We start from the raw sequence: 16,016 nt of genomic DNA, 5'->3' as shown, positions 1-16,016 counted from the left end.
TCGAAAACAAATATTTAAGGATATAATAATTTTCATTAAAAGCAGCAGTCCTGGCAACAACAGTTCCTAGTCTAGCTGGTGGGTGGGCAGTCCGTCTAGGCCTTGGGGCCCTCTGTCCATTGTCCAGTCAGCACCGCTTCCTGAGAAACACCGCAGGCCTTGAGACCCATTGTGATGGATAGCATCGCACGCATGCGTAGCTATGGCAGCAGCTGTTCAAATAGGCTACCTGGGCGGGGGGCATGATCTTGCAGCTTCAGTGCCCGTCACTCTGGAACTAGCTATGTAGTATGTATGTGTCTGTGTCTCTTAGTTCGGAGTCTTCAGAGAGCCTGGTCACTGGCCAGCCAGCCAGGGGCCTACTCTGGAATCGTGGATCCGAGCAGACGTTGAGAGGGGTACTGAGTGGTCAGTGTGTTACAAGCTTTCCTTTGGTTGGCTTGCACAGTAGAGGGTTAAGTGAGTATTTGTAATCCCTTTTCACTTTGGTTATTTCCTAGATAACGGAGGGATTATATTACTAAATCAATTGTAACGAATTTTTTTTATGTCAGAACTACAAATATGACTCCAATTTAATTTTATATGTGAAATAAATGCCCCGTGCAGTATTAAGATATTTAACACATGTTTTTATGGCAGACGTTATCATTGTCTCTTCATAATTTAATAACAAAATATCTATTAAGATATAAATAAAGTAACATGGTTTATTATGTAATGTGCTTAAAATATAATATACTTCTTGTAGCAGTTTGATTCTGAGACCTCTCTATAGTAATGGAAGCTATCACTTTAAGAAATTTGTCTACTATAGAACCTCAGAGACTTGAAGACTTTACATAGGTATTAATTACATAAAATATGCAAAGATAAGAACAACTTAAAACCAAGATTGAGCACAAAAAGTAGCTCTGGTACTATATTTCTGCGTACAAAGCAGTTGTATGGCACAAAGCAGTTACGTGTTAAGCCCATGAAGTATAGTGTTAGTGTCTTAGGGTTTAAGAACATATGTCTTTTATATCTTTAACTATGAAAATCTTAAGTATCAAGATAGTTCATCTGATTTTTAAAAATTATTTTTTTTCTTTTCCAGATCCCATCCCTGTGTGGAACTTCTGAACATCTTTTATTAGTGGAAACGTCATTTTCTACAGAATGAATTCAGCATCTTAATTTAAACCAGCGTTCGTGTGGTTTGGATCCATCTGCTATGGTTCATGAAGCCTCAGATCTAAGGAGCACAGGGTCTTTTGCGATGACAATATGACTAATAGTAAAGGAAAATCTGTTACTAATAAAACAAGTGGTGGTCCAAGCGGTGGAGGAGGTTTTGTGGACTGGACTTTAAGGTTAAATACAATTCAATCTGATAAGTTTTTAAACTTACTGTTGAGCATGGTTCCAGTAGTTTACCAGAAACCCCAGGAAGACAGGCACAAGAAGGCGAACGGCGTCTGGCAGGACGGATTGTCGCCCGCAGCACAGACTTTTAGTACTAGGCCAGAGCAACACGGGGAATACCACAGCTTCCCCGAGCAGCCTTTCCACGGCAATAATGGGCACACGCCTTCGAGCTTTAGCCAAAAGTACGACGACTATGCCAACTATAATTACTGTGATGGAGGGGAGACTTCAGAAACGACTGCCATGTTACAGGCCGAAGACAGATCCGGTGACGGTGACGAAGACATCATTGTGGAAGCAAACCAGAAATTACCAAAGGAGTCCAGCGGGGTCATGGCACTGCAGATCCTGGTGCCTTTTTTGCTAGCTGGTTTTGGAACAGTTTCTGCCGGCATGGTTTTGGATATCGTCCAGGTGGGTTTTCATCTTTCACTTAACCGTCTTTGTTGTTCAAAGTGCTTTATGTAAGGTTACGCATCTCAGACTTTAGATTTAAAATGAACTGATGCCGATTCTGGTAGAGAATTTGTTCTATGTAGGTGTTTTCTTGTTTGTTTTATTTTCGAAGTTCTAAGAAAATGGTCTCATTCTGGCCATAAAGTAAGTCTTCATAAAGTATCACAGTAATAAAGCTACCCCCAAATGGGTTCAAACAATATAGAGTGCTAAATAAAAGGTAAAAAGTCTTCCCTATTCCTGATCTTCAGACCAAACTCTCTTCACCTCCTGAGGTTACCTTGGTAGGAGTTTGTTGTATATGCTTGCAGTTTTCTATGCATATGAATATACATTTGTAGAGAGGTTTTTTGTTTTTTTTTCCAGAAATAAAAAGGAAATACTATATATGTTTTTCTGCAGTGTATCATCATTGCTTAATAATACATCTTGGACATCTTTCCAAAGTAGCAACAAAGATATTCTGCATTTTAAAATGAGTGCTTGATGTTCCATTGTATGTATAGACCAGAATTTATTATTCATTCCCCTGTGCTGGTGCTGCCATAGATACCCTTTTAAATATATCTTCATACTCTCATACTAATATTTTCATCTGATTTTTAAAAAACTGGTATTAGGGTAGGTGTATGCGTTTAAAATTTTATAGGTACTTATTTCTTGATACTGTTTGAGAGAACAGCACATGTATATTGGAAAAAGTCCCTTTTATGATTTCATGAACTTTAATACCTCTAGCCCTAAGGACTTTATAGTGTGTGTGTTGATTTTGTATCTAGCAAGTTGCTGAAATCACTTTTTTTTGTTTGTTTTTTAATCTTCACCTGAGGATATTTTTTTCTTGATTTTTTTTAGAAAGTGGAAGGGAGGGAGGGAGAAGGTGGAGGGGAGAGAGAGAAAGAGAGAAACGTCGATATGAGAGAGGCACATTGATTGGTTGTCTCCAGCTGCGGGGCCAGGGATTGAACCTGCAACCCAGGTATGTGCCCTTGACAGGGAATTGAAGCCACACCGGCCAGGGCTAAAATCACTTATTAATGTTAGTAATTTATCTGTAAATTCTTTTGGAATTCCTTCATCATAACCCTATCATCTGTGAATAATGACAGTTTTACCTCTTTCTAAATCTTACACATTTTAATTCTTTTTCTTGCCGTTCTGTACTGGCTAGGACTTCCAAAGTAGTATAGAATAGAAGTGGCAGAGCAGACGACCTCGTCCTGTTCCAGATTAGAGAGTAGGCTTTCAGGGGTTCCCCATGAAGCATGGGGTTGGCTGTTGATTTGTGTAATATTCTTTATGAGATTAAGGAGGTTTCATTTTTTGGTTTGCTATGGTTTCTTTTCTTAAAATTGTGACTGGATGTTGAATTTTATCAAGTGTTTTTTCTGTGTTTATCAATAAGATTATATGATTTTTCTTCTTTATTTGTTGCTGTGTTGAATTATATTGACTAAACCATCCTTATATTTCTGGGATAAATATAACATGGTCATGATTCATTGTTCCTTTTATAAAATTCTGATGGTTAATATTCTGTTTAGAATTTTTGCATCTATGTTCATATAAAAGATTAGCTTATAATTGTCCTCATAATGTCACTGGCAGATTTCATATTTAGGTAGTGCTAGTCTCATAAATGAATTTTAAAATGTTCTATTTTCTCCTATCCTTTTTTAAGTTTTATGTAACTGACATTATTTTTTCCTTAAGTATTTGGTAAAATTCCCTAATGAAGGTATCTGGGCCTGCAGTTCTTTTTATGGGATTTTTTTTTTTTAATATATCTTTATTGATTTCAGAGAGAGGAAAGGAGAGGGAGAGAGAGAGAGATAGAAACATCGATGATGAGAGAGTCACTGATCGGCTGCCTCTTGCACGCCCCTTACTGGGGATCGAGCCCACAACCCGGGCATGTGCCCTGACTGGGAATCGAACCCCGATCACCTGGATCCTTGGTTGACACAACCTCTGAGCCATGCCTGGCCGGGCTTTGTGGGAATATTTTTAATTACAGCTTAAGTTTCTTTAAAAGTCACTGGGCTAATAAAATTTTCTGTTTCTTTTTGTGTTACTTTTGTTAAGTTTTTTGTTTTATTTTAACCATTACATCCCTAGCAGTGTATCTAGCAGTGGTTTAAACAACAGACCTTTATTCTGTCAGTTCTGGAGGCTGGGAAGTCCAAGACCGAGGTGCCTGCCTATTCAGTTCCTGGTGAGAGCTCTCTTCCAGGCTTGCAGATGGCTCTCTTCTCCGTATGTCCTCACATGGTGGAGAGAAAGAGCTGTGGTGCCTTTTACACTTCTTGTAAGGGCACTAGCCAGTTGGATTAGGGCCCCACCCTTATGACCTTGGTTAACCTTCATCACCTCCTCACAGGCCCTTTCTTCAAATACAGGTCTTATAGGTTTGTTGTGAAGATTAAATGAGTAAGCCTAAAGAACAGTGCCTGGCACATAGTAAGCAATCAGTGAATGTTGATTATTAATATTTATTATTATTATTATTATGTGTTCTTATTTTTCATTGTTGTCATCATCATTACCACCATCACACCATCATCTCTGAAGGACGCATATTATCACTAGTACAGCAGAATTCCTAACCCAACATGAAACGTGGACAAAAAACATGTTTGTTAGTTTTCTGACAGTTTAAGGAATCTAGGATGCTACTGGAATTCCAGTGCCATTTTAGGCCCATCTTTTATATATATATATACTAGAAATTATTTTCAATTTTATTTGCAAGGGAAGGCTTCCCTTACGAATCCTTTGAACCAGGATTTTACCAAAGAATGATCTGATAAACATTTCCTAAACTCTCTTTAGGCCCTAGTTCTACACCTATTTGGAACAACCTCTAGGGAAACTTTGGGGACAAATTGAATTTTTCTTTCATCTGATGGATTTAAATTTTACTTTTCTCATCTGTCTTGGTAGTAATGATGGCTGTGTTCTTGATTTTTTTTTTGGCATAAATTAATATGCTTAGTTTATAAAGCCTCTTACTAAGGACAATCGCCTCTTAGTAGCATTTGTAAAATAGCACTTTGTGTTACTAAGTGATTTGTATGGTCTTTTCAGTTCATAAATTACTTTAATGTTTGTTATTTTCATTATCATGGTATTTCCCAAAGGTCTAGACAGGGCAGATCGTATCTTCATTTCATAGATGAAGAAACTGAGATCAGAAAGATACATAACTCATCTGGGATCGTGCAGTCAGGTTATGAAAGATCCAGTCCTAGAATCACATATTTTCTAATTTCCAATTTATTGCTCTTTTTATGATCTTATGCTCTGCAACCTTTTGCCTCAAACCCTAAAATTGGGACCAGAACATGGATGACTCAGAACCCCTGAGGTCAATTCTGGGTCTCATCTTTTGACCTTGGGAAAATCATTTAACTTCTCTGAATCTTTATTTCTTCATTCGTGAAATTAGATAACAATATTAACTGTAATTTTCCTGTGGGGTTGTTGTAAATAGTGTTGGAACCAAGATTCCAACCCATGTCGTCTCGTTCTTGAGTCTGTGCTCTTAACCATGAATTATATTAACTCTTGCCATCATAAAGGGGTAACGTAAACTAAGCGGTAGAGTGTGTAGCAAGCTAGATGTATCTGGGGATGTAGTGACTATCAGTTGTCACTCTCAACTCTCAGGATCTTCTAGAGAAACTCAAGGCTTCAGAGCTCTGGAGAATGGATTTAAGCTGAGTGTTCCCTGATTAAATGACTTGTGTTGTCATTCAAAATGTAAATGCAGCATTGGAAAAAAGGCTGAGATTTTTTGAAATGTCTTTGTTCTAAAATGTTTTTTAAAAAGTGAGAAAATTCTTTTTTTTTCTTTTCTTACAGCACTGGGAGGTGTTCAAAAAAGTAACAGAAGTTTTCATTTTAGTTCCTGCACTACTTGGTCTCAAAGGGAACTTGGAAATGACATTGGCATCTAGGTTGTCCACTGCAGTAAGTTTTGTCCTACCTCAAAGTCTGTACGTTCTCTGTGCTGTTTCTGTTATGGTGAATGTGTATCCGGAAACATTTTTTTCCTGTCTTTCTGACAAATTTCTGGACCTTAGTGCTATGCTGAGTATTTCTGCCTGATATGACACCCTGGGAGTCCTCTGGGTTGTCTGATCTGGAAATTATAGGCCTTCCTTTTCCCTGAGAAGTAGTAGTGTACTTGCCTCCTTTAATTCCACGGCATCTGGCAGGTATCATCAGTGCTCAAGACATGGGACAAGTCAGATATTGAGATTCTTTATGATTCGGTGGATGATTCATATTTAAACTTGTGATTATAAAAGTAATACATGTTTATTGTAAAAACTAAAGAAAAGGGAAAAAATACAAAGAAGAAAACTTAAAACTACTCCAGATTCTTCACCTGCACATAATCACTGTTAGTGTTTTGGTATAGAGCCTTCTATACATTTATATGTGGGTATGTCACAGTGCAGATGCATACTGTATGTTCTAAAAGAGAATTAGAATCCTACAAATTCTTTTTTATAATCCATGATATCCATTTGAAGATAGATAAGATACATCATGATCATCTTTCCATGTCAATAACTATAGACCAATACCATTATTTTATAGACTGTGTACTTTTCTGGAATATAGCTCTTCCACAGTTTAACCCATCGTCCATTATTGGATAGATAGGCTCTTTATAATGTTTATTATAAACAATGTTGTAATGAATATTCTTATGTATACGCTTTTGCATTCCTATTTCTTTTGGGCAGATTGTAGGACTATGATTACCATTCAGAAAAAAATGCATACTTTTAAGGTCTTAGATACATATTTCAATGTAGTCATCTACAAAGGTTGAACATTTTTGAAAATACTGCCATTAGCTGGGTCCTGAGTCATTTTTAGAAGCTGAAAAGGACGTTATTTTATCACTACAACATTCCTTGGGTGTTCACCATTGTGGGACCAGGTAATGGTTAGAAGCATGTAGTTAGTTCCATTGCCGCCCCCCTCCCCCACAAACACACACACACAAAAGTTAATTGAAAAAGTCACAGAAGTAGAAGTAAGCCATAGAAGAAGTGGGCCAGGAAACAAGTTAGGCAAAAGAAGGGCCTCTGGAGCTTAGAAGAAAGGCAAAGGAAAAGGCCTGGGGAAAGGAGTGGGTGAAGGCTCCAGAGAGAGCGCAGTGGTCAGGTTATCCCTTTGATGAGCCATCTGCCCATTGAATGTCAGTCAGAAAAATTCACTAAGCCATCAGAGGATATTACTAATGGCAGTGCCTTTTATATGTATTTTTTTCTTTAAAGAAGCTACAGCAAATGAATCTGTCTATGAACTAGGAAAAATTATTGTGTATTTAAAGGCAACCAAGATGTGGAAGCTCAACAGTTTTGATGCTAATGGGAGCAGTCTCCCCCTCCTCCCATCTCCCCATTTTCCCCCCAGGCAACTCTGAGCTCCCTAAGGTTTCTTGAGTAAAACCATGCTTGGAAAGGAAATGCATTAAGTAATGTTTTATTAACATTATTGGCTTGCTCAGTTAGGAGGAAATGCTACGTGTGCCTTATGGCACTTTCTAAGCCCCATCCTTATATATAAAAAGTCACGTAGCCATACTCTGCCCAGGATGATAATGAAATATTGGGTATTAGTGAGTGCCCAGAATGTGCCGGGTCTGTGCTAGCTGCTTTACAAGGATATCTTACAACAACCCTGTGAAATAAGCCCTGTTATTCCTGGTCTACAGAGAAGGAACTGAGGCTTAGAACAGTTGAGTAACTTTCCTGAGCTAGTACATAATGGAATAGGCCACATTCCAGAACAATCCCTTTTACCTGCACAGGACACCCGTGTCAAAGTTTATAAAACCAGTCAATAATAGCAGTAACAAAGACCTAAGAGCCTCCTCTGCATTGTAGGGGTGCTCTCCTGAGGCCTTGGTCTTAGCACCCATACACAATATTTTTGGTACTTGGTATTTAAAATATTTTGACATTCATAATTTTAAAAATGACTATTTATGGATATAATCCTCTTGCTTATCTCTGTAGGTTGATGAGCTAGTGATGTTGGGAGATATCAGCTAGTCATTAAGGTGGAGCCAGACCTCATAGACTAGATTTACTTGGCTAAATTCACTTTAGTCTAGCCTATAATTTTGCATATAATCATTGTAATTGTTGTAATCACACACCTTGGTTTGGGCATGCACCCAACTGGGTGACATAGTCTGCCTCCAGGATTGACTTCTGGAAGAGGCCCTGGCATTGGACTCCAGGCCATTTGGTCAGGGAATTCTGTGGTCCCAGGTATCTGGAGCACGGCCTAGAAGGGGTTGAGGTACAGTTTGAAAGTGGACACATCACTTGGGCCCTATGCACCCCTCACCCTGTGTGGTGGGGCAGAGCCAAAGTAGGGCCAAACTGGGGCTTTCTAAGCCATGGGTCTCAGAGACAGGGCCTCTCTTATCCGAGTTAGAGTACTACTGATTCTAGATTCTGGGAGTGAAGGAATTCTCTAAGAAAAATTACATGACATAGAAGAGCTTTTGACCCTGCCTTGTGATGTACTTCTGCAAGATATTAAAATAAGATGGAGAGAAGATATATATTAAAAAGGGTTGCTTGAACAAAATAGTCTTAATATTGTAGTCTGAAGGTAACAATAATAGGACTTATTAATAATATACCTGTGGCTGCTTACAGAGAATGCATTTTTTTTAACTAGAACTTTCTTAAGTAGCCAAACAGATAGATGTACCTTGAAACATACAAGTATTTTTTACATGGTATCTGCTATAGAAGTCCTGTCATTCTACTCTTGGGAAGGTACTAAAATTGGTATGAATGCAACAAAAGCTGAGATTTAGATGGAAATTCTGTGTGTGTGTGTGTGTGTGTGTGTGTGTCTTGGAAGCCAGTTATATCGCTCCATTACACTTGTAGATTCAAAGTTTAAAAGATGAGTTTTTCTCAGGTGTTCATGTGAAGCAGTATGTGTAAAAATATTAAAATAAATTTAAAAATATAAATTAGGGCAACAATCTTAGACTCATCTGAAAATATTTAGAAAGCATCATCATCAAGCAATGTGCAAAGGCTTAGTTTATGAAATTATTTCAATGAAACTGCATCATCACTATCAACCAAATCTTCAAGCCTAGGAATTAAAGAGGAGATAAGTCTTTTATCAAATATTACGTGAGAGAAAATGAAGCCTAATAATTTGGTAACACCATCATTCTCAGCAGTATCTAGATTGGCAAAACTAGCTCCAGACAGTCTTGATTCACTAATGACTTCGTTTGAAAGTGAGCATCTATATAGTATTGAAAATATGAAGTCAGGTGACCACAGGATCAATCTAGCAGATCTCAGTGCTAAGAAATTATTTCTAGAAAATTTAATAATAAAATGGTAATACAATTTTAAAAATTTGGTTAAATTTCATATTTTTCTAGTATCCCAGAAACTCATTATATATGGTAACGTTTGGTGTCACTGAATATTGATTCGAATACTTGGCCGTTTGGCATCCGGCTGGAATGTTCTTCCACTATACCTTTAGCTTTTGTCTTAAACAAAACAAAACTCTTCTTTAGTTTTACTAACGTTTTCAGAGTTAATTATATATATATATGTATTCTATCTGTCGTATGCATTATGTTTTGTGTTTTTTTAAATGTTATTTACTTATTTTTAGAGGGAGAGGAAGGGGGGGAGAGAGAAAAAGAGAGAGAGAAACATCGATTTGCTGTTCCACTTATTTATACATTCCTTGGTTGATTCTTATATGTGCCCTGACGGGGGTTCAAACCCACAACCTCGGCATATCAGGGCGACACTCTAACCAACTGAGCTACCCGGCCAGAGCAATATATACATGCGTTATGTTTTAAGTACTGGTAGATCACCTAGGTAGAACCCGATCCAAGAGGCTTTTTGGCAGGAGAGGTCTTGAAAAACAAAAGCAGCAACATTTAAGGGAGAAGGTTATTAGAATAAGAGTTAAAAGGTGGCTTTAGTTTGATTTTGTTGGAAAATGAACTTTGTTCTGATAAATATAGTTAAGCATTGCAAGCATTAAGCAACTTGATAACTTTGCCAGGAAAACTGAAATTTTGGCTAGCTTATCTCAAAGAAAACATATCTAAAATTGAATCACATTCCCATTAAAATGGAATCAAGGTGGATTTACTCTTTTATATTTGAGCTCTAGTTGTTTTGGCATATATAGTTTATATTAGATGTTTTCCTCAAATGTCTGGTCATGTTTGCTTGTCTGTTCATATTAATCCTTACCTGAGGATATGTTTTATATATAAAGGTATTATTAACTTGAATAATTTTCCTGGATTTTTATCTTTTCAATAGTAGATATATATTATAGTAGATACTGTTACAGATACATAATAGTAGTACGTAATTGGAAAATAAGCCAAGTACAGTGGTATTCTGTATGTTGCTGGGTTTAAGTTCTGTTACCTGAGGCCTAAATTTTCTACTTCTAAATGCTAGACATAAAAGAGTCAAAATGGTATCCACTGTCCTAAAAATAGTATCTTTTTAAAAAGCCTGTAAAACTATTTCCCAGAAGCAAATTGCCAAATACAATTCGATGAGCGCTTTTCCACTGTAGGCAAAATTGATTTCTGTTGCCTCGAACCTCTTCTCAGAGAACTCCTGATTCTCTGGAATTATTTTGTAACATTCTACCTTTTAAATTCGTTAATTTAAAAACTATTTTTGAGTCCTAACTATATGCCCAGCACTGCTCTGTGCTAGGGGATCCGCAACAAACAAAACAGAAATTGTTCCTGCCTTGGCTGAGCTTACATTTCAGTGGAGGGATGTGAAGAAGTTGGCAAAACCCCTATCCTTAAGTTAGACTTTCAATTCAAATTGTAGCTCAATAAAGAAAAATTAAAGTTCCAAATAACAGTTTTAATAATTCAGATTTCCAGGCTTAGGAAAAGAAGTATACAAATGAAGACAGCATGAATAATTTTTCCAAAACACTGAGAAACATTAATATTTGCATTTGCTGGATGCTTTGAGACTACGGTCCAGAGTGAAGTTGGAGAACAGGAGCTGCTTTCTAGATTGATACAGGAAATGTTGATGCCGCACTTAACCTCGTGGTCTGAAGCCAGTGAGCTAAACCCCAGTTTGACCATAGTTAACACTACCCATAAATAATAACCCTTATGTACAGGGTGTCCCCAAAAAACGTATACACTTTAACAGCTGATAACTCAATTTCGAAAATGAAATGTATTTTAATAAACACTGCCTTTATAATTATTCAAGGTGTATGTATACATTTTTGGGGGACATCTATATTTTCTACTTTACCCATTCACCTGTCTTCCATGAACAAGCAAATATGAATAATTGAAACCTGGCTCAGTATTGTATTTTTAATAATGATTGCTCCATTTGTTTCCCAAAATACTGCATTAGAAAAACTTGTCCGATTTGGATATACATTTTTTGAAGCCTTAGTGGTTGAGGAGTATGATTTGGCTTATCGCATAATTAAATATGTGAATAATAATATTTTTGGAGTGTATTCTTCCATTTAGCAGAAAGATGTATAAACTTTAATTCTGAGCTACATGACCAAAATCATATTGAACTGAACAAATTTTTATTAACGGTTAGTCATGACTCAAATATAAATTATGTACGTATACATGATTTGTTTATATCTGGGTTTTTTGGTCAATTCCTCAAATTACATTAGTTTCATGATGTAGAATTAGATGCTAGCAGCTCAAAATTATGTATTTATACTAGGCTGAAATACACAAAATTTGTCATGTTAGGATGCAGTTGATGGTGTTTGTAAAATAACTGGGCAGTTGGGTAGTACTAGCTATACTAGTTCTTGTGAGCTAGTAATTAAGCAAAAAAAATGTCTTACACAGTTCAGGCAAGCTGAATGTCATACGTAAAACTAGTAGTGAATTCAGAATTATATTTGGAGTGCAGTGTGAGCTTATCAGATTTACTAAAGAATTATCTTTGGCTTTAAGACTTCACAGGCTATTTAAACAGAATAGAGCACATATAGATTATTCAGTGACACATGAAAATATCCACCTTAACAGGTAAATATTGGGAAGATGGATTCACCCATTGAAAAGTGGAACCTAATAATTGGCAACTTGGCTTTAAAACAGGTAAGTGATATACATATATGTTTATAGATCTTGAGTGTTATCTCTAAGAATGTAATAAATTTTAGTTAAAGCTACCATTTAATTGTTTCAAGGGACCCAAAACGATAATTTAGTACTGTGAGAAAGATATAGAATAATATCCATGATTTTGCAAGTTTTTTTTCTCTAGAAATTGATCGTGTTCTTCTAAATATGAGAAATATATCATATACAAATATAGGTAAATATACAAAATATTTTCTCTCATAAGTGTAGTAGAGCCCGAATTTGAGTTAATACCCATACAAATAAATATTCATTGCTTAGGTGCTGTTTTTCTACTTTGATTTTTTTTACAGAAATCCTCTTATTTAATAATTAAACTTAGTTCTTTTTATATAGTATGATCAGATGTTTGTTTAAGCTGAATTTTCCTTGTCAATGTTAATTAGTGCTGATGTAAATGAGCACATTAAATTGTCAATTACATATACACTAAACCATGAATTATATATAAATTATCTACAGCTCTTCAATCTCAGGAGAATCACTCTTCCTCTGCCACCACCTTCTTGTATCTCCAGAGACACAAAAATGCAGCCCCCTAGTAACTAGCAAGTGTGAGCTTAGGAAATGCTTACTTATTTTAATAATAGGTCAACTGGGACATAATGTTGAAAACATGGTTGCAGAAAAGTAATTCAAATTTGTATTTCAAAGGCAAAGAAAGGAATTTTTAGACAGTAGAGTTAAAAAAAAATCCCTGCAACTACGAAGATCACGGGCTGGAGATAAGAAAATCTGGCATCTACTCTTTAATTTCAGCCCTAACTTTAACCAGCTGTATAACCTTTGTTAACTCACTTAACCTTTCTGGACTTCATTTCCTCTTCTTTTAAGTTGCAGTATTGCATTAGCAATGTCTGTGGTCCTTTTCAGCCCAAAACTAGAAATCCATGCAGGGATGATATTCAGAATACACACCAACCACCACTAGACTACTAATGTATAGTATACATTCATCTACAAATAAAAATTTGAAAATAAGTTTTTTATTTTTTAAATATCCTGAACTCTTACCAAATAGTATGAGTTGTAGTATAAATTATTCATCAAATCAGTCTAATCCCATCTTAGCTTTTAATTTTTCCTTCCACTCAGTCTGAGTTCCTTGTCCGCCTCTCTTCCTGCAACTGGTGGTCAGGATGGGAGCCAGAGATGTCTGGGGACTCACTGGTCCTGGTTGCCGTGGCCTGAAGCCTGTGTCTGTCTGTCTCACTCCACCAAGGATGTATGAGAAACAGGGAGCCCCACACAGGCTCCCCAGGACACAGTTGGTGCCAGCCAGTGAGGCAGCAGCTGGTGGGAGCCCAAGTACCTGCGGAGAGAAGCAGAAGAGAGGAGAGGAGGTCAGGTGGGGGGGCTGTGCTCTCTCCCGAGGCTTTATCTGCTAAAGCCTGTGAAGGAGATGAGCGGGGGAAGGGAAAGGGCTGGGCTCACCGACTGGCTACGACGCAGGGGAGGCTGGAAAGGCCAGAGCAGGTACATGCTCTCATCAGCTTTCCTGACTGCTTACTGGGATCCCAAGCAGATTACGTGTTAACAGGTTTCTTAACAGTGGTACAGGGTGGCCGCCTTGACCACCCTGTACCAAATTGCCGAATAAAGCAAAGTTCCCAGTCCCATTGAAGGGCCCTTACCTCACCAGGAGGGATGTGCCTTGCATTCAGTCTAGTTAGGCCTGTGGCCTCCATTCACCTCCCCAGCTACTCCTGGAACCCAAATTTAGCTCTTCTCTTGGGTACAGTTAGGCATTTCTTTTGCAGATTTACGGACTAGGACTTTCTCATCTCAGCTGTGGGCTTCCATTTCCCTATCTATCTATCTATCTATCTATCTATCTATCTATCTATCTATCTATCTATCTATCTATCTATCTATCTATCTATCTATCTCTATATCCATCTATCTATCTATCTATCTATCTATCTATCTATCTATCTATCTATCTATCTATCTATCTATCTATCTCTCTCTCTCTCTCTCTATCTATCTATCTATCTATCTATCTATCTATCTATCTATCTATCTATCTATCATCATCTATCATCTATCTATCTAATCTATCTAATCTATCTACATATGCATATGCCAGCAAGTCTGCCATAGGCTCCCTAGCTCTGTATTTTATTTCCATGAAAAACCTTGGAATCACAGTGCTAGAATTAACATTAGGAATTGATTTTACTGCTTTTACATATTATTAACTCACCAGTGTGAAATGCTGACCTATTTTAACAGCTGGTGCAGCCATAATGATGCTGACCACTTGCATCTCAGCTCTGAATCTGTGGGTGACATGAACAGGTGGAGCTGATGGGAGATCATGGGGCTGGAATCTAGGCTACCTGGACATGCTAGCCCTGGCTCTTCTGTTAATTTACTGTATGACAGGATTAGACTTTTTTTTTAACCTATAGCCCTGGATTCCAGTACATGGATTAGCTTTGGAGGTTCTGTGAGCACCCAGAAATACTACTCAAAATGCTGAATTGCTATAAAATTTTCACCAGATTGTCAGGAGTCCATGACACAAAGACTGTTAAGAATCAGTAAACCAGATGATTCCTTAAGGGTTTCTTTTAGTTCTGACATTCTACTAATACAATTCTAAGAGTTCCCAGTCACTTTTTTCAGTTACTGTTTTTCTCTGTGTTTTTTTGAGTGTTGCTTAGTGCCACCACTGTGGGGAGCACTTTGTATATTAATGTAATTCATTTAAATCTCAAATAACCCTTTCAGGTTCAATATTATTGTCATTCTTCAGACTAGGAGCTAAAGATTTTATAACATTAATAATGATTGGATTATATGTAAGGTTATTGTTTAATGTCTGTCTCTCCCACCGACCAAGAGCTCTGTGAGAACAGGGATTAAACCTATTTTGACCACTGTTATAGCCCAACACCAAGCATTGTGCCTGGTACATAACAGATGCTAAATTAATAGTTCTTGAATACCTGAATATGAATAATTTGCCACAAGATTAAGTGATATAGCCAGGAGGCAAACTCTTATCATTGTATTATAAAATCCAGTCTTGCCAACACTACCCCTAGCGTCAGACTTCAATTTTGTGGGTTGTGTACTTTTCAGCCCTAAGGTTGGTATTTTCTTAGATGATCTGTGGATTACATCATCAAAGTCACTTGAGGTGCTTGTTAAAAACATTCCTGGACCTGTTGCCACCAGATCTGAACAGTTTGAGAACCCACTGCCTTAGGGAATATTAAAACTAAAACATAGTAGTAGCTTCTCTAAAAGGTAAGACAGCTCAATTGCTAATAGCAGTACTTTCTTATGACTTCTTATGTGCCTATTTATATAATCAGACTTAAAAGTGTGTTTTTGAAATGAATAATTCTTTTGGATTTTATGAAAAATTTTTTTAGGTTCAAGCAACAGTAGTTGGTTTTCTAGCAGCTGTGGCGGCAGTTATATTAGGCTGGATTCCAGAGGGAAAATACTACCTTGACCATTCCATACTTTTGTGCTCTAGCAGCGTAGCAACTGCCTTCATTGCATCTCTTCTGCAGGGTAAGTAAATTTACAAACGTCTACTCTTACAGTCTTTTACTTTCACTTCCTAAGATTATGCCTATTTTTTTTTAAATGATACATGTTCATAATTTTTAAGAAAATCAAAAATTATCTATAAACTTTTAAAATGTCTTATTTCAGATATATTTGTATTTATTGTATGTAAACCTGATGTAGAACAGGCTTTCTGAGTTGTCTCCTGGCCTTAGGTGCCCTGGCACAATTCCCAGACAAGATTAGGAAAATAACTTAGTTATTCATTTATTTCTGTTAAGTTAATTTAACTGAGAAACTCCTTTCCGGAAATCATGCTGAGGGTTTTACTGGCTTGTCAGTTGAGTAATAAGGATTCCAAGAATCCTGAGTTCCAAAAGCAGTCTCTCTATTGAAATTTCTT

The 16,016-nt window shown here is 37.0% G+C and overlaps 1 protein-coding gene across 3 annotated transcripts in view; it reads left to right on the top strand.

The window, feature by feature from the left end:
• SLC41A2 (solute carrier family 41 member 2) overlaps positions 1-16,016 on the top strand; it is a 71,131-nt gene that overhangs the window by 20,426 nt on the left and 34,689 nt on the right. For 2 of the 3 annotated variants that reach the window (XM_087814867.1, XM_087814866.1), the window contains exons 2-5: positions 1,100-1,824; positions 5,731-5,838; positions 11,969-12,040; positions 15,472-15,616. In XM_087814867.1, the coding sequence (XP_087670993.1) occupies positions 1,270-1,824; positions 5,731-5,838; positions 11,969-12,040; positions 15,472-15,616 (880 nt within the window). In that variant the 5' untranslated portion in view covers positions 1,100-1,269. Of the gene's footprint in view, positions 1-297; positions 460-1,099; positions 1,825-5,730; positions 5,839-11,968; positions 12,041-15,471; positions 15,617-16,016 lie in introns of those variants that run through there. The other variant, XM_016223223.2, reaches the window with a different exon arrangement.

Source organism: Miniopterus natalensis, chromosome 2 (assembly GCF_054644295.1).
Source record: "Miniopterus natalensis isolate mMinNat1 chromosome 2, mMinNat1.hap1, whole genome shotgun sequence".
Classification (NCBI taxonomy): Eukaryota; Metazoa; Chordata; class Mammalia; order Chiroptera; family Miniopteridae; genus Miniopterus; species Miniopterus natalensis.
Note: the sequence above shows the minus strand (reverse complement) of the source record. Positions and strands in the feature narration are given on the sequence as shown.